At 37.8% G+C, this 23,302-nt stretch overlaps 1 protein-coding gene and 1 non-coding gene across 5 annotated transcripts in view; one reads left to right on the top strand and one right to left on the bottom strand.

Moving 5' to 3' along the window:
* Positions 1–23,302, bottom strand: part of LOC111184475 (patatin like domain 8, phospholipase A2) — a 135,239-nt gene that overhangs the window by 23,244 nt on the left and 88,693 nt on the right. For all 4 annotated transcript variants that reach the window (XM_022593020.3, XM_022593021.3, XM_089917831.1 and 1 more), the window contains 3 exons: positions 12,171–12,322; positions 8,499–8,593; positions 5,482–5,653 (listed from right to left, as the gene is read on the bottom strand). In XM_022593020.3, coding sequence (XP_022448728.1) covers positions 5,482–5,653; positions 8,499–8,593; positions 12,171–12,322 — 419 coding nt within the window. The remainder of the gene's footprint in view (positions 1–5,481; positions 5,654–8,498; positions 8,594–12,170; positions 12,323–23,302) is intronic.
* On the top strand, positions 4,664–4,793 carry LOC115802687 (small nucleolar RNA SNORA11). Its single transcript, XR_004023211.1, has one exon. It is a non-coding gene; the product is annotated as a small nucleolar RNA SNORA11 (small nucleolar RNA).

Raw genomic sequence — 23,302 nt, forward strand, 5'->3', positions numbered from 1 at the left:
AGATCAGGAAGAAGACAAGGATGTCCACTCTCGCCACTATTATTCAACATAGTTTTGGAAGTCCTAGCCAAAGCAATCAGAGAAGAAAAAGAAACAAAAGGAATACAAATTGGAAAAGAAGTAACACTGTCACTGTTTGCAGATGACATGATACTATACAGAGAATCCTAAAGATGCCACCAGAAAACTACTAGAGCTAATCAACGAATTTGGTAATGTTGCAGGATACAAAATTAATGCACAGAAATCTCCTGCATTCCTACACACTAATCACAAAAAGTCTGAAAGAGAAACTGAGGAAACACTCCCATTTACCATTGCAAAAAAAAGAATAAAATACCTAGGAATAAACCTACCTAAGGAGGTAAAAGACCTGTATGCAGAAAACTATAAGACACTGATGAAACAAATTAAAGATGATACAAACAGATGGAGAGATATACCATGTTCTTGGATTGGAAGAATCAATTTTGTGAAAATGACTATACTACCCAAAGCAATCTACAGATTCAATGCAATCCCTATCAAATTACCAATGGCATTTTTTTACAGAACTAGAACAAAAAATCTTAAAATGTGTATGGAGACACAAAAGACCATGAATACACAAAGCGGTCTTGAGGGAAAAGAACGGAGCTGAAGGAATGTGACTCCCTGACTTCAGACTATACTACAAAGCTACAGTGATCAAGACAATATTGTACTGGCACAAAAACAGAAATGCAGATCACTGGAACAGGATAGAAAGCCCAGAGATAAACCCACGCACCTATGGTCAACTAAACTAAGACAAAGGAGGCAAGGATATACAATGGAGAAAAGACAGTGTCTTTAATAAGTGGTGCTAGGAAAACTGGAGAGCTACATGTAAAAGAATGAAATTAGAACACTCCTTAACACCACACAAAAATAAACTCAAAATGGATTAGAGACTTAAATGTAAGACTGGACACTATAAAACTCTTAGAGGAAAACATAGGCAGAACACTCTCTGACATAAATCACAGCAGGATCTTTTTTGATCCACCTCCTAGAGTAATGGAAATAAAAACAAAAATAAACAAATGGGACCTAATGAAACTTCAAAGCTTTTGCACAGCAAAGGAAACTACAAACAAAACGAAAAGACAACCCTCAGAATGGGAGAAAATATTTGCAAACAAATCAACGGACAAAGGATTAATCTCCAAAATATATGAACAGCTCATGCAGCTCAATATTAAAGAAACAAACAACCCAATCCAAAAATGGGCAGAAGACCTAAACAGACATTTCACCAAAGAAGACATACAGATATCCAAGAAGCACATGAAAAGCTGCTCAACATCACTAATTATTAGAGAAATGCAAATCAAAACTACAATGAGATATCACCTCACACCAGTTAGAATGGGCATCATCAGAAAATCTATTAAAAGAAAATGCTGGAGAGGGTCTGTTTTGGGGAATATAAATTGATACAGCCACTATGGAGAACAGTATGGAGGTTCCTTGAAAAACTAAAAATAGAATTACCATATGATGTAGCAATCCCATTAGTGGGCATAAACCCAGAGGAAACCATAATTCAAAAAGGTACATGCACCCGAATGTTTACTGCAGCACTATTTACAATAGCCAGGACACGGAAGCAACCTAAATGCCCATCGACAGACGAATGGATAAAGAAGATGTGGTACATATATACAATGGAATATTACTCAGCCATAAAAAGGAATGAAGTTTGGTCATTTGTAGAGACATGGATAGACACAGAGACTGTCATACAGAGTGAAGTAAGTCATAAAGAGTAAAACAAATATTGTATATTAACGCATGTATGTGGAACCTAGAAAAATGGTACAGATGAACTGGTGTGCAGGGCAGAAATTGAGACACAGATGTAGAGAACAAATGTATGGACACCAAGGGGGGAAAGTGGCAGGGCGGGTGGTGGTGGTGGTGGTGTGATCAATTGGGCGATTGGAATTGACATGTATACACTGATGTGTATAAAATGGATGACTAATAAGAAACTGCTGTCTAAAAAAAAAAAATAAAATTCAAAAAAAAACAATAAAGCTACTATAATCATCAAAAAAAAGCATCCCTATAATAACACAAAATCATTACCACAGGAAAAAATATAAAAATGTTCTCAATAAACAATGAAAGAAAAAAAATGACAATAAAGGGCAGGGAGTGGGCATGGTAAAGCATAACAACAAGGCCCCCACTGAATCACACTTGCTGATTTCCATACCCTTGTATACAGTCCCTTTCCACACAGACCCTGGGTTTGAGTGGCTTTGGTCAATGGGACATCAGCAAATATGCCACTAAACTGAGGCTTGGTTAAGTCGTCATGCACTGAGGCTGGCCCTAACTGGAACTCTGAGACCACCATGATGGGATGAAGCCCAGGACAAGAGAGACCAGCTGTCCCAGCCATCTCAGCTGAGCTGCCTGCTGGCTGCCAGTAACCATGAGTGAGTTTATACAAGACCAGAAGAAATGTGCAAACCACAGAATCATGAGACTTAATCATGACCTAAAAAAAAAACTTAATTAGGCCTTAGGACTAGAAAATAATATAAAGATTTACCTGATTTCAAGGTAGAAAAGACTTTCTAAATATTAAAGCAAAGTTCAAAATTAAAGGAAAGGATCTGACAAATGAAGACTTCAAACTCCTCCACATTAAATAAATGTTTTTAACTAAAAAGCACGTTTTCAATATATCAACAAACGGTTAATACATTTATAATACAGTGAGCAATGCCCTGGTAGGAAAATGAGCAAATATTATACTCTTGAAATTCACACACAAAAAGGAAATAAATAAAAAAACAAAAAATGTTTAAACTCATCAATAACCAAAGTGATGCAAACTTGTAAACACCAGTTTTAAAATATCTCAAACTGAAAAAGTTCTAAAAATTAAAATGTTTGGTGTTCATAAGTATTTCATGAAATGGAAACACAAACTGATGTTGGTGGGTCAGCTGGGACAACTGTGTGGAAGAACAATTCAGGTATATACATCTATCTATCTATCTAAAAAATGATTTCTTAAAACATGTATACTTTCTGACCCAAAATTTCACTCAAGAAGTTTACCTTAAATATATAACCAGAGACTTAAGTAGAGATGTAAGATATCCACCTAAACTTTACTTTGAATGGGAAAAATATCTGAAATATCCTCTTTTCCCACTGGGGAATTTGTTAAATAAAAAACAGTACATCCATAAAATGGATAGCGAACAACCATTAAAACACGTCTCAAGGGACTTCCCTCGTGGTGCAGTGGTTAAGACTCCGTGCTCCCAATGCAGGGGGCCCAGGTTTGATCCCTGGTCAGGGAACTAGATCCCACATGCATGCTGCAACTAAGAGTTTGCATGCCACAACTAAGGAGCCCACCTGCTGCAACTAAGGAGCCCACATGCTGTGAGTAAAGGAGCCAGAGAGCTGCAACTAAGGAGCCTGCCTGCCACAACTAAGGAGCCCACCTGCCACAACTAAGACCTGGCGCAACCCAAGAAATTAAAAAAAAAATTATCTCAAAAAATATTTAAGAACATAGGAAACCAATCACAATAAAATGCTAAGTGAAAATGCAAGATACAAAACTACACGTGCATTATCATCCCAATTTTGTGAAGGGGATGAATACAAACACACATTTACAACCTCACATACACATATACTTATTTATCTCCAAGAAATTCCAGAAAAACGTACATCACCATGTTAATAGTGCTTTTGTTCTTGGTAGGATTATAAGCTATTTTCACTGTTTTCTTTATATATTCTCTATTTCCTATATAATGATTATTTTTAAAAGCCATCAACATTGACCTAATAATTATGTTTCTTATAAACTGACCTGATACATTCTGAAGTGTGGGCAGAAATGTAAATTTTCCTACCATAGCATTGTTCAGGATCACAAAAAACCAGAAATAACATAAATGTCCCAAATATAAGCGATTAAGAAAATATGGCACTGCAGAATGCAGTGCAGTCTTTTAAAATTTGTCAAGAAATTATCATAAAGTTGAAAAAGGGGAAAAGGTAGAAAATTATAACTACAATATAATTTCCACCATATGAAACATATATGAAAATGTACATAGTCTAGGAAAAAAAGTTAGAAGAAAACATACTGCAAAGTCTACAGCTCTAAAGACTGTGGGTGATTTTAAGTTTCTATTTTATGCTTATATTTTTAGAAGATGAGTATAACAGCTTTGTAATATTTTGGAAGAAAATGTTTAAAAATTATTAAATCTTTTAGAAGAATATTTGTTAATGACTTGAGAAAGACTAACACTACTACATCATTTTAAATAAGGCCCTTAAGCACCTATGGATTTTGGTACTCTCGGAGGTCCTGGCACCAATCCCTCACGGATACCTAGGGCCAAATGTATGTTAAGGAAAAACAACAGGTGCAAACATGTCCTATATACAATATGGTCTCAATTTTTAAAAAGACAATTGCAACTTTTACATGCAAATCTCAAACACGTGAACCCAAGAAAATAGTGAAAAGAATACAATTCACCAAAACAGTAGTTATCTTTAATTAGTGAGATCAATAATTTAGTATTCTTCTTTATATTTTTCTGCATTGTTCAAATATAAATCAAGACATTTTAAAAAAGAATAAGTACATGGGCTATGCTCAGAGCAGGGGGTATGAAGAAATGGCTTCTTTGTTTACAACACACCCGACAGGAATCTGGGTTCATTGTGACAAAGGGCACAAAACTTGTGGCCTTCCTATGAACAAATACCCAACACGTGTCCCCGTGCACCTCCACGTGGCTGCTGGGCAGGACCAGTGGGACAGGGCTCAGTACTGGAAGGAAAGCCACAGTTTTCAGTGGGGGAGTTTGCCACCTAGAGCCTGTCTGGTCCATGTGTGTGTGACCCATGAGTGGTCTTATAGGCATAAAGGCTTTGAACCCCTCTCTTCAAGGAAAAAAGAAAAACAGATTCCAACTATATGCCATTCTGGAAAAGGCAAAACAATGGAGACAATAAAAAGATCAATGGTTGCCAGGAGTTTGGGGGGAGAGGGGAGATGAATACATATAGTACAGAAGTCTTTATGAGCAGTGAAAATACTTTGTATGACATTATAATGATTTTATGTCATCATACTTTTGTCCAAAGCCACAGAACGTGCAACACTATTCATTTTATAAAGTGAACCCTAAGATGAACTAGGGACTTTGGTGATTGTGATGTGTCAGTGCAGTTCAGCCTTGGTTAAAAAAAAAGTCTTAGAATTAACACTCGGGGTAGACACTTTTGGCAAAAGTTTTGTTTTATTTTTATATATGTATACATATTATATGTGTGTCTGTTGGATTGTGATGTAAAATCTACTTTTTAGATTAAAAAAATTTGCAGGCTACTGTAGTTATACTGGCAAATAAAAGCACAAATTAATCTCAAAAAAATAAAAAAAGAGTAAGTACAACTTACTTAAGAATGTTTTCCCATGTTTGACTGTCATAAAATGCATGGCTCCAACTCATTTTGACTGTTCCAACAATGACATTTTGTGAAAACACATCTGATCCCAGTTTTCGATAAAGTTCCTCACATTCATCCAGGGGCATATGAAACAATCCCAACATGAATGCTAATATAGCACCTGAAAGAAAGAATCCTTAGTTTTTATCAGCCCTGCCATTATAGTACTTATAAGATCTCCTGAGTCACAGACTTGGTTAAAATTCTAGCTTTGATACTTTTTAACTGTGTCACCTGAGACAAACTACTTAACCTCCCAGAGCCCCAATTTTTTTCATCTATAAAACAAGGATAATAACAGTAACTAAAATGTACATGTTTTTATAACACTGGGATAACACACGTAAAATGCATTACCAGGCCTCAATGAGGATTCAATAAATACTAACCACTGATGATGATGATATTTTAAAAATATATAAAAATGTGTTGTTTTGCATTAAATTAAATAATATATAACTAAGAATTAATAAATTCCTTAGTTTTAGTCAGAGAATACAGTATATTTGACAACTTACCAATTCATTAAAATGATTACTCCTTCAGGTTGGTCCTGGGAACCAATGTAATAAATAAAGAAATTAGGTCTCTGGGATGTCTTTTTAAACAGCTGACTGCATACCCTAGCTGCACTTGATAGGACACACTGCCACCTAGTGTACCTAACTGGCATAGCCCTGAACTAAGGAGGAAAAGGGGAGAAGAACGCTTTAAGTGACAGGGAAGGGCAAAGACCTGTAGAGTATCACTGCTTACATTAAGATAATGAACAAAGTAAAAAGCAGGAAATCACTATTATAATGTATTTAAAATATTTTATGTATTTTATTATTCTTATTCTTATTCTAGTAAAAGATAAGTCAGCTTGTTTTAAAATACATTGTATGGCATAACTATATGATAGAAATTGTCACTTATCAATTTGCAGAAAATGTTTAATTAACACAAGAAATAACTTGCCAAAAAAAAATTAAGTTGCTTTTAAGAAGAGCTACTATAAAGATGAACAGATATTAAAGAACTGAATTTTACTGAATGGTTAAGGACATTACCCTTAAACTAAATATATATTTCTAACTTTATAAAAACTAAATGTGTAGGGACTTCCCTGGTGGTCCAGTGGTTAAGAATCCACCTTCCAATGTAGGGGACGTGTGTTCGATCCCTGGTCAGGGAACAAAGATCCCACACGTTAAGGGCCAACTAAGCCTGTGTGCTCTAGAGCCTGTGCGCCACAACTAGAGAGCCTGCACACTGCAGCTACTGAGCCTGCACACCACAACTAGAGAGAAGCCCGCATGCCACAATGAAGAGCCTGCATGCCGCAACTAAGATCCCATGGGTCGCAACTAAGACCCAACGCAGCCAAAACAAACACTAAATGTGCAAACAAAATTTCTACATTAGAATATACAAAATGGTTAAAAGAAAGGAAAATTATAAGCACTATATTATAAGTTAAGTTAAAGTAAGTTAAAGTAGCTAGAAGACACAATGGAAAAGATATACTGTGGTAAGTGCAGAAACGTACATATTACATAAACAAATACTGTACTCGGTAGACGAATCTCTGGTTTAAAATTCTCTTCATTGAGCACCCACCTACTAACAATGGTGCCAAAGCAAGAAGTTAGCTTGTAGATATGTTTAAAGGTTTAAATTGCTAGGACCATTCCAAAATTTAACAGAAATGGCCAGGGTTAACAGCTTCAGGAAAAAATACCAAGAACACTTGCACTGTGAAATTCTCTCTTAATTTCTATAGTTATATCAATTGGGGATATACATATTATTTTCCTATCCTGAGAGTCACAAGGCATTTTTTAACATGCTAGACGATCTCAGAAGTCCCTCTGTAAAGAAACCTGCTTTAACTTTCTTTAACCCAACCTTTTCCAAATCTGCTATCATCTTGAGGAATCACTGTTCAGTGGAACATCACAGGAATCACCGGTTCCTTATACTTCTGAATTATCCCTACAACTGCTCACATTTAGTTTTCATAATGGAGCATCAATTAACGTGCCCTTTGGGAATATGTCATACTTGACACAGATAACGTAGAGAAATCATTTGATTTTGTTGCTGGTAGTCTTTAGGTCTACTATTATAATTCCAAAGAATGAGAAAAAACAGAAAAGTCTATGAAGATAAACTAATGTAAAGTGAGAAATTATCAGGCCAAATAGTAAAATGTACAGCAGGGATCTGCAATGCTAACAGTCCTTGAGTGTTACCTGGGAGGTAAGCAATAGCTATAGGTACCCTGAGAAGGCTTCATGTACACCCTGGAGGATGGGGGTGATGCATGGGTGAGAGAGTTGATGTAAGAAACAGAAAAACAAAACCAACAGAAAGCAAAACAAAAATTTATCTGTTGCTGAGTCAGTGAAAACTAGAAAATTATTCAGAAGCTATCATATTCTAAGTTGCCAATTTCTTCTACACAAGCATGAAACTAGATTTTTAAATGTACATCAACTAGCAATATTACAAATCTTTTAAAAAACATAGATTCTCACATTTATCCATTTGCTTTCAAACAACCAGATAAAAAAGGATATAAGAAGCAATTTCCTCACAGAGGGATACCTTTCAAAAGAAAGTAAAATCTTATCCATCCTTAATGTTCTGTTTGTTCAAGCACAATTTGAGCACCTATCACTCTGCTACTTTCCTTCAGGTGACTATACCATAAGGTGATAATTCATAATTTATACTTGTCACTGTGGCTTAGTTAAACCATATTAGAAAAGCACGCCAAAATCTACTTCTGAATATTAACTTATTCCCAATAAACATTTTAAAAAGTTCATTAAGCAAATCAAAGGTCTATTCATCATCAAAACATGAAACTAACATCCATCATTTCAGGAAATGAGCAGGATCTTAAACTTGAGTGCTTAATGTTATTTTTCTTAATGCACTGCTGGGATGCACCACTTCCACACGATAATAACAATCACCTGTGCTTACACCACAAATGTAATCAAAGAGTTGATGAACTGGCTTCTGAGTAAGTTCAACTAATTTTCGTAGGGTCTGAAGAGCAACCACACCCCTGTAGGAAAAATAAAGGGCAAAAATGAGAATTCTTGTTTTAAGGAAAGTTAAACTATTGAATAAAACAATCTTTGGTTTCCTAGCTTATATGCTAACATGAAAACTAATAATATAAATTATCATCAGTTAAAACTAATAAAGGTTTCTGGATCACTTTTGAAAATCTATACCTAAATAATGGTATTAAAACCTGTGTCATGGCACCACATTTTGAATTTACACTAGTATCTCTTTAAATAAGACAACAAAGATATGGCAACGTAAAATATTTTATCAAACACTCCAACTGTGGAAATTCCTTCAAACTTCCACTTGCCAGTTTTGGGGTGCCACGTACTGGGTTTCTCCACTTAGCAATGTGGTCGGTTACCTGTGCTTCTATACATTTCATGTATTTTACTAGTCATACTTTTAAGCTTTCTTTTATTTATTCATTTTTAAAAACTTTCAACTACCTCAAAACAAGGCTTTGCACTAAGAATGTATGCATTTATGTGCTGACTTTGTTCATTTCTGGACTCTTGCCAAAGGCAGCAAGTAGCTTCATGATGGAATGTGAAAGATGAAGCAGCCTAGGAGGTGCAGGAGGTGCTGGAAAATCCTTAATACTGGGGGATATACAGACATAATGAAAAGTTCTAACCCCAATACGAGGTGTGGAGCAGAGAACACAGTATTAGGCACCACAAAATAAAATTTAGAGTGTCAAATTGTGCTTTGATACTACGAGCACAAAGTTACTAGAAAACATTGTCAAGACGTTTTCATAGAAAACGAAAGATGCAGATTTTTTTTTTTAATTGCCAGAAGTAATGTGGATTTGAAGAGTGGTCAGAGAAGAAAAGATGGCTTATGAGGACAATACACTGTGAATTCAATGTATTTTTAATGTGAGACATGAAGAATTAAAGGTCATGCTAGATAAAACATATTTAACAGTGTGCCCTCCATTATCTTATGAAAAGGAAATAAAACATGCACATGTATATATTCAAACAGAAAAAAATATTTGAAGAAATAAATCAAAATAGTAAAAATAACCTTGGAATTGTGAGCTATGATTGTTTCGTTTGGTTTGTTTTTCTTTGTATTTTTCTTTTTTTTTCTTCCTCCCAAGTTTCACTTGTATAATCCAGAAGGGAACTATTTTCAAATGCAGTATTTATAAATTAATTCAGGACAAATTTAAAAATAAATATTATTGCTAGGTTGACTCTACATGCTTAACTCTCTACCAGGCTCTCGTAGACAAAAGAAATGTTAAGGTATGGGTTCTTTTCTCACGAGCCTTCTTACCTTACTCCTTTCAATACCAATTTCCCATTCTGGCTGCTTTCTCACAGTCCCCTAAACTGAGGTTTCCCAACAGCAACGCCACGGGCATTTTGGGCCAGGTAATCTTTTGTTGTAGGGACTGTCCTAGGCATTGGAGGATATTTAGCACAACTGTACTCTCCTCACTAAATGTAAGTAGCAATCCCCCAATTGTCACAACTAAAAATGTCTCCAGACAGACAAATATTCTCTAGAGGGCAAAATCACCTCCAGTGGAGAATCACTGATCTAACCCCACCTTCATCCTAACCAGCCTCTAGATCTTCCCAAATATCTTCACTCTAATTTCCTCCCCGTATGACTAATAAAACCCCTATTCTATGAAATCAAGTATTACTTACTGATCACAGATCCCTTTTCACTATATAGCTCCCTCCCTCTAAACAGACATTTGAATGTTCTTCCATGTTCTTATTTCAGATCTCTTCTCAACTGTAATTTATTCAAAAACTCATAGCCATGATCACTCTTTAGAGTAACAGCACTGTTACTCTCTATCCCTTTACTTTGCTTTACACTTCTTCATAGCACCGATTACTACTCAATAATACATTTTTGTTTTTCTAGTTGTTGTCTCTTAAGGGAAGAGCACAGATGGCAGGGAACTGGAACACAAGCTAGAAATTTTAGGGGGAAAGGTTCATGAAATGAAGCCAAAGCATCTGACCAACAAATAAGGAACTAGACGAACTAAGACCGAATAGGAAGCATGGATGGATTGTGATTAGTAAGGAGGGAGCCTAATGGTGAAATTATCTCCTTCTGAGCTTGCCATCTGTGAGAAGATGTAGGGAGTCAGGAGGCTACTGCCATAGGCTCCTTTTCTAACACTCACTTTACTACTAGTTGACTGATACATATGGGTAAGATAAATACAATAAAAGAAAACGAATATTACAGAACTCTGCCAAGATTTTAAGAGAATCATGGTTGATAAACTGTCCTAAACTACCAAAAATGTCTGAAAAGACCAAACTAAAATATAAATACTAGGTCACATTAAAATCAGAGGAAGGGCATTTGCTCATGGCTCCTCATGGTTACAGATCCAGAAATGTAATTCTCTTCTGATCCAGAAGAAACCTATCTTAGCTGGAGAAATAACTGAGAGTCTGCTCGTTTTAGGACAACAGTATCCGTGTGACTGACAGGGTCTTGGTGCTCTGGCCAGGTATCAGGCCTGTGCCTCTGAGGTGGGACAGCCGAGTTCAGGACATTGGTCTGCCGGAGACCTCATAGCTCCATGTAATATCAAATGGCGAAAGCTCTCCCAGAGAGTTCCATCTCAATGCTAAGACCCACCTCCATGTAACAACCAGCAAACTACAGTGCTGGACACCCTACGCCAAACAACTACAAGACAGGAACACAACACCACCCATTAGCAGAGAGGCTGCCTAAAATCATAAAAAGGTCACAGACACCCCAAAACACCACCGGACGCAGTCCTGCCCAGAAAGACAAGACCCAGACATATCCAGCAGAACACAGGCACCAGTCCCCTCCACCAGTAAGCCTACACAAGCCACTGAACCAACCTTAGCCACTTGGGGGCAGACACCAAAAACAACGGGAACTACGCACAGTAACCTCAAGTTCCATGCATGCTGTTGCAAATGGCAAGATTTCATTCTTTTTTATAGCTGAGTATTATTCCTGTGTGTGTAGTACCTATATGTGTGCGTGTGTATACTTAGCCCTCACATATTCTTTATCCATCACATATTTATCCATGCATCCATCAGTGGACACACATTGTTTCTATATCTCGGTTATTGTAAATAATGCTGCAATACACTAGAGGTACATATATCTTTTCAAATAGTGTTCTGTTTTCTCTGGATAAATACCCAGAAGTGAAATGGTTGGATAATATGGTAGTTCTATTTTTAATATTTAGAATCTATAGTTTTAAAAAATCATTTTTTCTAACAGACTCACAAACATACAGAACCATCTTGCAGTTGCCAAGGGGGAGGGGGCTGGGGGAGGATGGAGTGGGAGGTTGGGGTTGGCAGATGTAAGCTATTATATATAAAATGGATAAACAACAAGGTCCTACTGTATAGCACAGAGAACTATATTCAATATCTTTGATAAACCATAACGGAAAAGAATATATAAAAAAGAATATGTGTATAACTGAATCACTTTGCTCTTCAACAGAAATTAACGCAACATTGCAAATCAAGTATACTTCGATAAAAAAAATTTTTTTTAAATCATTTTTCTAGCCTTACCTTGTTCCTCCACCATCAATTGTGAGAATCCGGATTCCTCTTCCTTTCACTGGATCCACGTAGCCAATTAAGGCCAAAATTTCTCTAACTGCAGCCTGAAGAGTTTCATCCTTAACTTGTCTCAATCGCAGTAAATATGGAATAATTTTTTCCTATATTGAGAGAAAAGATATTTTGTTGCTTTTGTCAAATCAAGAGTGAAGATGTAAGATTATTTTTAACCAACACATACAGATCATCACAGGATAATATCTTTATGATCTCAGAACAGGCAAAGATTTCTTAAATAGGACACAAGGTGCTAACCATAAAGGAAAATATTTATAAACTGGACTATATTAAAATTAAGAATATCTACTCATCGGGACTTCCCTGGCAATCCAGTGGTTAAGACTCCGCGCTTCCACTGCAGGTGGCATGGGTTCCATCACTAGTCAGGGAACCAAGATACTGCATGCTATGCAATGCGGCCAGGAAAAAAAAAAAAAAAGAATACCTACTTGTCAAAAATGATTAGAAAGAGTGAAAAGGTAACCCACAGCCTGGGAGAATATATTTATCAGACATGTATATGTATATATTATATATATATATATATATATAAAATATATACATATGTTACAATACATATAAAAAGACTTACATCCATAATATATAAAGAAATTCAACAAATCAGTAAGAAAAAGCTGGTCAACCCAACAGAAAAACGAGCAAGACCTGGAATAGGCACTTCATGAGGGCAGTATACAGAAGGCCAGTAAACACTGGAAAGTTGCTGAACTGCAAAGTTACCAGAGAAATACAAATGAAAGCCACAATTTAACATCACTAAACATCTAACAAAATGGCTAAAATAAAAAAATGATATAAAACATTGGAGAGGAAATAACACAACCACGAGGCTCATACAGTTCTGGTGAAAGTATCAACTGGTATAAGCACTTTGTAAAAACATTTGGCAGTATGCACTAAGGATGAGAATAGGCATACTCTATAACCAGGACTACCACTCCTTGTTATATATCCCAAAGAAATGAAGACTTCGGTTTTCCAAAAGATACATTTGAGAAGCACTATTCCTAAATATTCCCAAACTGGAAACTATCCAAATGCCCATCAGTAGTAAAATGGATAAATACCTTGCACTATATTCATACAATAGAACACTTAACAATGAGAATGAATGTTCCTTAACTACACCCATCAATATAGAAGGTTCTCACAAACATCATGTTGAGTGGGGGAAAAAAATAAGACATAAAAGAGCACATGTTGTATCGTTCCATTTATATAACACACAGGAAGAGGTACAACTAACATACACTGCCAGAAAATTGGTCAATCTTTTTAAAGTTAATGACTAGAAGGGGGCATAAAGGGGTTTCTGGAGTGCTTTGGGTAACATTCTGTTTCCCAGTTGGGTGGTTGTTATACAGATGTGTTCAATTTTTGAAAATTCATGGAGCTGTATACTTATAGTATGTATATTTTCTTTTCTTTCAAATTTTTATTTATTTTATTTTGGCTGTGTTGGGTCTTTATTGCTGCGCAAGGGTTTTTCTTGGTTGCAGCAAGCAGGGGCTACTTTTCATTGCGGTGCGTGGGCTTCTCATTGCTATGGCTTCTCTTGTTGCGGAGCGCGGACTTTAGGCATGCAGCCTTCAGTAGTTGTGGCACGCGGGCTCAGTAGTCGTGGCTCGCGGGCTCTAGAGCGCAGGCTCAGTAGTTGTGGCACACGGGCTTAGTTGCTTCGCAGCACGTGGGATCTACCTGGACCAGGGCTCGAAACCATGTCCCCTGCATTGGCAGGCGATTCTTAACCACTGCGCCACCAGGGAAGCCCTATATTTTCTACATATGTTTTTTAAAAAATTTTAAAAGAAAAGAAACATGAATCAGCTTGAAGGGACTCCTACTAGTCAAAGTTAAGACAAATTCAGCATTTAGAAAAAAGGGAGGTGGGGGAAAGATTACAGAAACACAATTTATGAAAAACTATGAGGGCATAATGATAATAAAAAGAAAAAAAGAAAAAAAATGCCAAAAATTCATCTCACCGTTGAGGCAGGTTTTAAAGCAACTCTTGAAGTTGGAGGTGTGGGAAGATGCAGAGTTTGCATCTCCCCACAACTAGAGCACCTGCCGGACACTGGTGGGGGAACCCAACGCCCAAGGAGATGCGAAGAACCCCCAAGCGAACAAGTAGGATGTGGAGGGACTGAGGCGGGAAGAGAAGTGGAGGCCAGACCAGGAATGGCACCCCTCAGGGGTGCCTGGAAGGACCCTCGGGGCCTTGGATCAGGGTGGAGCAAGCCCAGCGTTTCTCCTGCCCAAATGACTGGGGAAGTCTGCCCTCAGAGGTCCTACGCCCTCAGTGGTCCCCTCCAGGCCGGGTTGGCCCTGGGGGCACAGGAGGGAGGCGGGGACAGAACAGGAGAGGCAGGCAGGACGGGCCCTCCAGGACCAGAGGAGAGGGAAAGGAGCAGAGGGTGTTTGCCCCGTCCACTCGAGCCCAGAAAGCCTGCTGGGCTCCCAGGTGGGTCCTCCGCCCTCTGAGACCACAGGCGGGAGGCACACCTAAGCCCCTTCTGTTCTGCTGAGCTTAAGCTCCCCCTATGTCCCCCCACCCCAGGCCTTTTCCAGCCCTGTGGGTCTTAAACATAGGTCCCACACACCGCCCAAACCTCGCCCTTGCTTGGGCCCTGCCCTCCACAGCCAAGGCCTTTTCCACCTTTTTACCTCCTCCTTTTTTCTTTCATCTATAGTTTTATTTTTATATTTTTTCTAACATAGCTGTTAGTTTCCTAGTCTAATATTATTGTTTACTTTGTTATTGTTCACCCCTTTTTTTTTGCCACCCCGCGCGGCTTGCGGGATCTTGGCTTACGAGCCGGCGGTCAGGGCGAAGCTCTTGTGGTGGGAGCTCTGAGTCCGAACCACTGCACTAAGAACCTCAGACCCCAGGGAATATTCATCGGAGTGAGGTCTCCAAGAGGTCCTCATCTCAGCACCAAGACACAGCTCTACCTTACAGCCTATAAACTCCAGTGCTGGAAGTCTCAGGCCAAACAACCAGTAAGACAGGAACACAATCCCACTTGTACAAAAAATGAAAAGAAAAAAAACGAGACGGCAAAAAACTATGTTACAGATGAAGAAGGTAAAAACCTACAAAACCAAATAAATGAAGAGGAAATAGGCAATCTACCTGAAAAAGAATTCAGATAATGATAGTAAACATGATCCAGAATCTCAGAAATAGAATGGAGGCACAGACTGAGAAAATACAAGAAATGTTTAAGAGAGATCTAGCAGAACTAAAGAACAAACAAACAGAGATGAACAGCACAATAATTGAAATGAAAAATACACTAGAGGAAATCAATAATGGAGGCAGAAAAACGAGTAAGTGAGCTGGAAGACAAAATGGTGGAAATAACTGTCAAGGAGCAGAATAAAGAAAAAAGAATGAAAAGAACTGAAGACAATCTCAGAGACCTCTGGGACAACACTAAATGCACGAACATTCGAATTATAGGGGTCCCAGAAGAACAACAGAAAAAGAAAGGGTCTGACACAATATTTGAAGAGATTATACTGGAAAACTTCCCTAACATGGGAAAGGAAATAGTCCAGGAAGCACAGAGGGTCCCATACAGGATAAACCCTAGGAGAAACACACCAAGACACATATTAATCAAACTAACAAAAATCAAATTCAAAGGAAAAATATTAAAAGCATCAAAGGAAAAACAAAAAACAACATACAAAGGAATCCCCATAAGGTTATCAGCTGATTTTTCACCAGAAACTCTGCAGGCCAGAAGAGAGTGTCAGGATATATTTAAAGTGATGAAGAAGAAAAACCTATAACCAAGATTATTCTACCCAGCAAGGATCTCATTCAGATTCAACGGGGAAATCAAAAGCTTTTCAGACAAGCAAAAGCTAAGAGAATTCAGAATTCCACCAAACCAGCTTTACGACAAATGCTAAAGAAACTTCTCTAGTCAGGATACACAAGAGAAGAAAAAGACCCACAAAAACAAACCCCAAACAATTAAGAAAATGGTAATAGGAACATATATATCAATAATAACTTTGAATGTACATAGATTAAATTCCCCAACCAAAGACACAGAGTGGCTAAATGGATAAAAAATCAAGACCTGTATATATACTGTCTACAAGAGACCCACTTCAGACCTAGGGACACATACAGACTGAAAGTGAAGGGATGGAAAAAGACACTCCATGTAAATGTAAATCAAAAGAAAGCTGGAGTAGCGATACTTGTACCAGGTAAAACAGACTTTAAAATAAAGACTGTTACAAGAAATAAGGAAGGACACTACATAATGATCAAGAGATCAATCCAAGAAGATATAACAATTATAAATGTTCATTCACCCAACAGGGGAGCACCTCAATACATAAGGCAAATGATAACAACCATGAAAGGGAAAATTGACAGCAACACAATCATAGTAGGGGACTTTAACATCCCACTAACACCAATGGACAGATCATCCAAACAGAAAATAAGGAAACAGAGCTTTAAATGACACAATAGACCAGATAGATTTAATTGATATTTATAGAACATTTCACCCAGAAGTGGCAGAATACACTTTTTTCTCAAGTGCACACAGAACATTCTCCAGGATAGATTACATCTTGGGTCACAAATCAAGCCTTGGAAAATTTAAGAAAATTGAAATCATATCAAGCATCTTTTCTGACCACAACGCTATGAGACTGGAAATCAATTACAGGAAAAAAACTGTAAAAAACACAAATACATGGAGGCTAAACACTGCGATACTAAATAACTAAGAGATCACTGAAGAAATCAAAGAAGACATAAAAAAATACATAGAAACAAATGATAACGAAAACACAACAACCCAAAACCTATGGGACGCAGCAAAACAGTTCTAAGAGGGAAGGTTATAGCAATGCAATCTCACCTCAAGAAACAAGAAAAATCTCAAATAAACAATCCAACCCTACACCTAAAGCAAGTAGAGAAAGAAGAACAAAGAAAACCCAAAGTCAGTAGAAGGAAAGAAATCATAAAGATCAGAGCAGAAATAAATGAAATAGAAATGAAGAAAACAATAGCAAAGATCAATAAAACGAAGAGCTGGTTCTTTGACAAGATAAACAAAATTGATAACCCCTTAGCCAGACTCATCAAGAAAAAAAGGGAGAGGATGCAAATGAATAGAATTAGACATGAAAAAGGAGAAATCACAACTGACACCGCAGAAATACAAAGGATTATAAGAGACTACTACAAACAACTATATGCCAATAAAATGGACAACCATGAAGAAATGGATAAATTCTTGGAAAGGTACAATTTTCCAAGACTGAATCAGGAAGAATTAGAAAATATTAACAGACCTGTCACAAGTAATGAAACTGAAACTGTAATTAAAAATCTTCCAACAGGGACTACCCTGGTAGCGCAGTGGTTAAGAATCCGCCTGCCAATGCAGGGGACACAGGTTCAAGCCCTGGCCCAGGAAGATCCCGCATGCTGTGGAGCAACTAAGCCCGTGCGCCACAAATACTGAAGCCCGCTTGCCTAGAGCCCATGAGCCACAACTACTGAAGCCCGTGCCTAGAGCCTGTGCTCCACAACAAGAGAAGCCACTGCAACGAGGAGCCTGCACACTGCAAAAAAGAGTAGCCCCCACTCGCTGCAACCAGAGAAAGCCCGAGCACAGCAAGGAAGACCCAACACAGCCAAAAATAAATAAACAAATACATTAATTAATTAAAAAAAGAAATCTTCCAACAAACAAAAGTCCGGGACTAGATGGCTTCACAGGCGAATTCTATAAAACATTTAGAGAAGAGCTAACACCCATACTTCTCAAACTCTTCCAAAACACTGCACAGGGAGGAATACTCCCAAATTCATTCTACAAAGCCACCAACACCCTGATACCAAAACCAGACAAAGATACTATAAAAAAAAAAGAAAATTAAAGCCCAATATCACTTATGAACATAGATGCAAAAATCCTCAACAAAATACTAGCAAACAGAATCCAACAACATATTAAAAGGATAACACCTCGTGATCAAGTGGATTTATCCCAGGGATGCAAGGGTTCTTCAATATACACAAATCAATCAACGTGATAGCCCATATTAACAAATTAAGGACTAAAAACCATATGATCATCTCAATAGATGCAGAAAATTCTTTTGACAAAATTCAACATCCATTTATGATAAAAACTCCCCAGAAAATGGGCACAGAGGGAACCTACCTGAACATAATAAAGGCCATATATAGCAAACCCACAGCAAAATCACACTCAATGGTGAAAAACTGAAACCATTTCCACTAAGATCAGGAATGAGACAAGAGTGTCCTCTCTCGCCACTCTTATTCAACATAGTTTTGGAAGTCCTAGCCATGGAAATCAGAGAAGACAAAGAAATAAAAGGAATACAAACTGGAAAAGAAGTAAAACTGTCACTGTTTGCAGATGACATGATATTATACCATAGAAAATCCTAAAGATGCCATCAGAAAACTACTAGAACTAACCAATGAATTTGGTAAGGTTGCAGGATACAAAATTAATGCACAGAAATCTATGGCATTCCTATACACTAACTATGAAAAATCAGAAAGAGAAGTTAAGGAAACAATCCCATTTACCATTGCAACCAAAAGAATAAAATACCTAGGAATAAACCTACCTAAGGAGACAAAAGACTTGTACTCAGAAAAGTATAAAACACTGATGAAAGAAATTAAAGATGATATAAACAGATGGAGAACTATACCATGTTCTTGGATTGGAAGAATCAATATTGTGAAAATGACTATACTACCCAAAGCAATCTACAGATTCAATGCAATCCCTATCAAACTTCCAATGGCATTCTTCACATAATTAGAACAAAAAATTTTACAATTCGTATGGAAACACAAAAGACCCCGATTAACCAAAGCAATCTTGAGAAAGAAAAACAGAGCTGGAAGAATCAGGCTCCCTGACTTCAAACTACACTACAAAGCTACAGTAATCAAGAGAGTATGGTACTGGCACAAAAAGAGAAATATAGATCAATGGTACAGGACAGAAAGCACAGAGATAACCCCATGCATCTATGGTCACCTAATTTACGACAAAGGAGGCAAGGACATATGATGGAGAAAAGACAGCCTCTTCAATACGTGGTGCTGGGAAAACTGAACAGCTACATGTAAACGAATGAAATTAGAACACTGCCTAACACCATACACAAAAATAAACTCCAAATGGATTAAAGACGTAAGACCAGATGCTATAAAACCCTTAGAGGAGGGGCTTCCCTGGTGGCGCAGTGGTTGAGAATCTGCCTGCCGATGCAGGGGACGCGGGTTCGAGCCCTGGTCTGGGAAGATCCCACATGCTGCGGAGCAACTGGGCCCGTGAGCCACAACTACTGAGCCTGCGCGTCTGGAGCTTGTGCTCCACAACAAAAGAGGCCGCGATAGTGAGGCCCGCGCACCGCAACGAAGAGTGGCCCCTGTTTGCCACAGCTGGAGAAAGCCCTCGCACAAAAACGAAGACCCGACACAGCCAAAAATAAATAAATAAAATTTAAAAAACAAAACAAACAAAAAAAAAACCTTAGAGGAAAACACAGGAAGAACACTCTTTGACATAAACCACAGCAAGATCTTTTTTTGACTCACCTCCTAGAGTAATGGAAATAAAAACAAAAGTAAACAGATGGGACCTAATTAAACTTCAAAGCTTTTGCACAGCAAAGGAAACCATAAACAAGACAAAAAGACAACCCTGAGAATGGAACAATATATTTGCAAATGAAACAATAGACAAGGGATTAATCTCCAAAATATACAAACACCTCATGGAGCTCAATATCAAAAAAACAAACAATTAACTTAAAAAATGGGTGGAATGGGCTTCCCTGGTGGCGCAGTGGTTGAGAGTCCTCCTGCCGATGCAGGAGACACGGGTTCGTGCCCCGGTCCGGGAGGATCCCACATGCCACGGAGCGGCCGGGCCCGTGAGCCATGGCCGCTGAGCCTGTGCGTCCGGAGCCTGTGCTCCGCAACGGGGGAGAGGCCACAACAGTGGGAGGTCCGCGTACTGCAAAAAAAAAAAAAAAAAAAAAAAAAAAAAAAAAAGGGTGGAAGACCTAAATAGACATTTCACCAAAGAAGACATACAGGTGGCCAAGAGGCACATGAAAAGATGCTCAACATCACTAATTATTAGAGAAATGCAAATCAAAACTACAATGAGGTATCACGTCGCACCAGTCAGAATAGCCATTATCAAAAAATCTAGAAACAATAAGTGCTGGAAAGGGTGTGGTGCAAAGGGAACTCTCCTGCACTGCTGGTGGGAATGTAAATTGATACAACCACTATGGAGAACAGTATGGAGGTTCCTTAAAAAACTAAAAACAGAACTACCATATAACCCAGCAATCCCACTACTGGGCACATACCCAGAGAAAACCATAATTCAGAAAGAGTCATGTACCACAATGTTCACTGCAGCACTATTTACAATAGCCAGGACAAGGAACCAACCTAAATGTCCATCGACAGATGAACGGATAAAGAAGATGTGGCACATATATACAATGGAATGTTACTCAGCCATAGAAAGAAACGAAATTGAAGTATTTGTAGAGAGGTGGATGGACCTAGAGTTTGTTATACAGAGTGAAGTAAGTCAGAAAGAGAAAAATCAGGTATGTCAACACATATATATGGAATCTTAAAAAAAAAAAAAAAGGCACTGATGAACCTAGTGGCAGCGCAAAAATAAAAGACACAGACATAGAGAATGGACATGAGGACCCGGGGAGGGGAGGGAGAAGCTGGGGTGAAGTGAGAGTAGCATCGACATATACACACTACCAAATGTAAAACAGTTAGCTAGTGGGAAGAGGCCGCATAGCACAGGGAGATCAGCTCTGTGCTCTGCGATGACCTAGAGGGCTGGGATAGGGAGGGTGGCAGTGAGGCTCGAGAGGGAGGGGATATGGGGATATACGTATGCATGTGGCTGATTCACTTTGTTGTACAACAGAAACTAACACAGTATTGTGAAGCAATTATATTCCAATAAAGATTTTTAAAAAAAAGCAACTCTTTACTTTGAAAACTGGTGACTAAGTAGAAAGAAATTAAGCATTTCTTTTGCTTTTCCTGCAACATTGATCTTTGAGAGTAACCAAATAGCTTTAGTTGGTGAAGTAAGCTCTAGTTTTACAGGAGAATGTCAATTATAATGCAGAAGGAATGAGAGAATTAGAAATTTATCATTCTGCAACCCTAATGAAATGACTAGCTCTAGAAACAATTAGGTTAATGGTTGATGGTTAATTGTTCTAGCCTAACTGTCCAATGCAAAGATCAGACTAATGAAAAGATCTCCCTAATCCAGTGGTCAACCTTAGCATTACTAACTGTTGTTCAACCAATTATATGTGTTCTGACACAAGGCAATATGAGGTGCATGTCATCTACAATGTGCCCTAACAAGAAAATGCTTAACTCAATCAGGTCTTTATATTTAAATTCCAATGTGCAGGAAACAAAAAGGAGAGAGGAATACATCAACTATACCAACGAGGAGTAAGCCAGGTAAATCCAGAAGGTGAGCCATTCTATAGGAAAACACATATCACATTTCTCCTTGGTACTGAAGGGTCCCTAGATTTGGGATCAGTTATATAAAATAAGACTTCTCAAAGTTCCTATTAGCAAAACTAGTCATAACAGACTAAATTGAAAACTACCCAGAAATCCAACAACACTACAATGAAAAAATAAGCTGTGATACATTCACACCACAGAAGACAAAAGCAACAAGAATAAATTATCTACAACTACCCACAACAATGTAAAAGATTCCTACCAGCATGTTGAGTGAAAGAAGCCAATCATAAGAGTTTACATAATGTACAAAAACAGGTAAAACTGATTTGTGATTATTTTGGGGGAGACTGTGACTGAAAGGGGGCCCAAGGGAGGCTTCTGAAGTGCTGAAGAAGAAATTCTGTTCTTCATCTGGGTGCTGGTTACATGGATATATGTGAAAACTTACTGAACTCGACATTTAAAACTGCATGTGTATTACACTTCAATAAAACGTTTTTTAAAAGTTCTTTAAAGTATGCAATTCCGGGCTTCCCTGGTGGCGCAGTGGTTGAGAGTCCGCCTGCCAATGCAGGGGACACGGGTTTGTGCCCCGGTGCGGGAGGATCCCACATGCCGCGGAGCGGCTGGGCCCGTAAGCCATGGCTGCTGAGCCTGCGCGTCCGGAGCCTGTGCTCTGCAATGGGAGAGGCCACAGCAGTGAGAGGCCCGCATACCGCAGAAAAAAAAAAAAGTATGCAATTCCATCTTAGAGCTCTACTTTCAGTGTATCACTGACATGTTAAATGACCTAAAAGCACATCTATATTTGGAAATTTTATCTTTTAAGTAAGAGATTACATATATATGAAAGATAATCCCAAATTCTATGAACATGAAATTGTAAAGTTTAGCTATTATAATGTATGTATTATATAATATAAAACTACAGAGGGTAAATAATTTAAAAACATAACTTTTCAGCAAGATGGTTATCAAAACGTTGAATAAATACGAACTAAGTTAACTTATAATTTTCTGGGTGGCAGGTTAAAAGTAAGCACTAACGGATCTCTAACGAAACGTTAACATTGTCTATTCATTATATGATATTTCCAAATTGTTCATTATGTATTACAAATAACCTTGTAAAGGTGTAAAGAGACTCAGCCGCATCATTCACATTTTATATTATTTCTCTTAAAATGGTCTATTTAAATGGGTCTAAATTATCTTCACTGTTTTATACTTGAAAACACTGAGGCAAAGAAAAGCTAATTGTTTTAGTAATAGGATCACAAGTTCAATTATCCATAAGATCATGAAAATTTTTAGACTTTCAAGTACAGAAAGATCATGAAATAAAAATTAGCAATGGTTTTACTTATGAATTACGACTCCTGTCTTAAGAGTAGTTACACAGCATAAATACCTACACTGCATTTAAGAAAACCTTGGCAGCTAATAGGCAATTCAACTAATATACTGAGATTTA

This window comes from Delphinapterus leucas, chromosome 9 (assembly GCF_059928025.1).
Source record: "Delphinapterus leucas isolate spDelLeu-1000000601 "Yukka" chromosome 9, BTC_Dleu_Yukka2, whole genome shotgun sequence".
Lineage (NCBI taxonomy): Eukaryota > Metazoa > Chordata > Mammalia > Artiodactyla > Monodontidae > Delphinapterus > Delphinapterus leucas.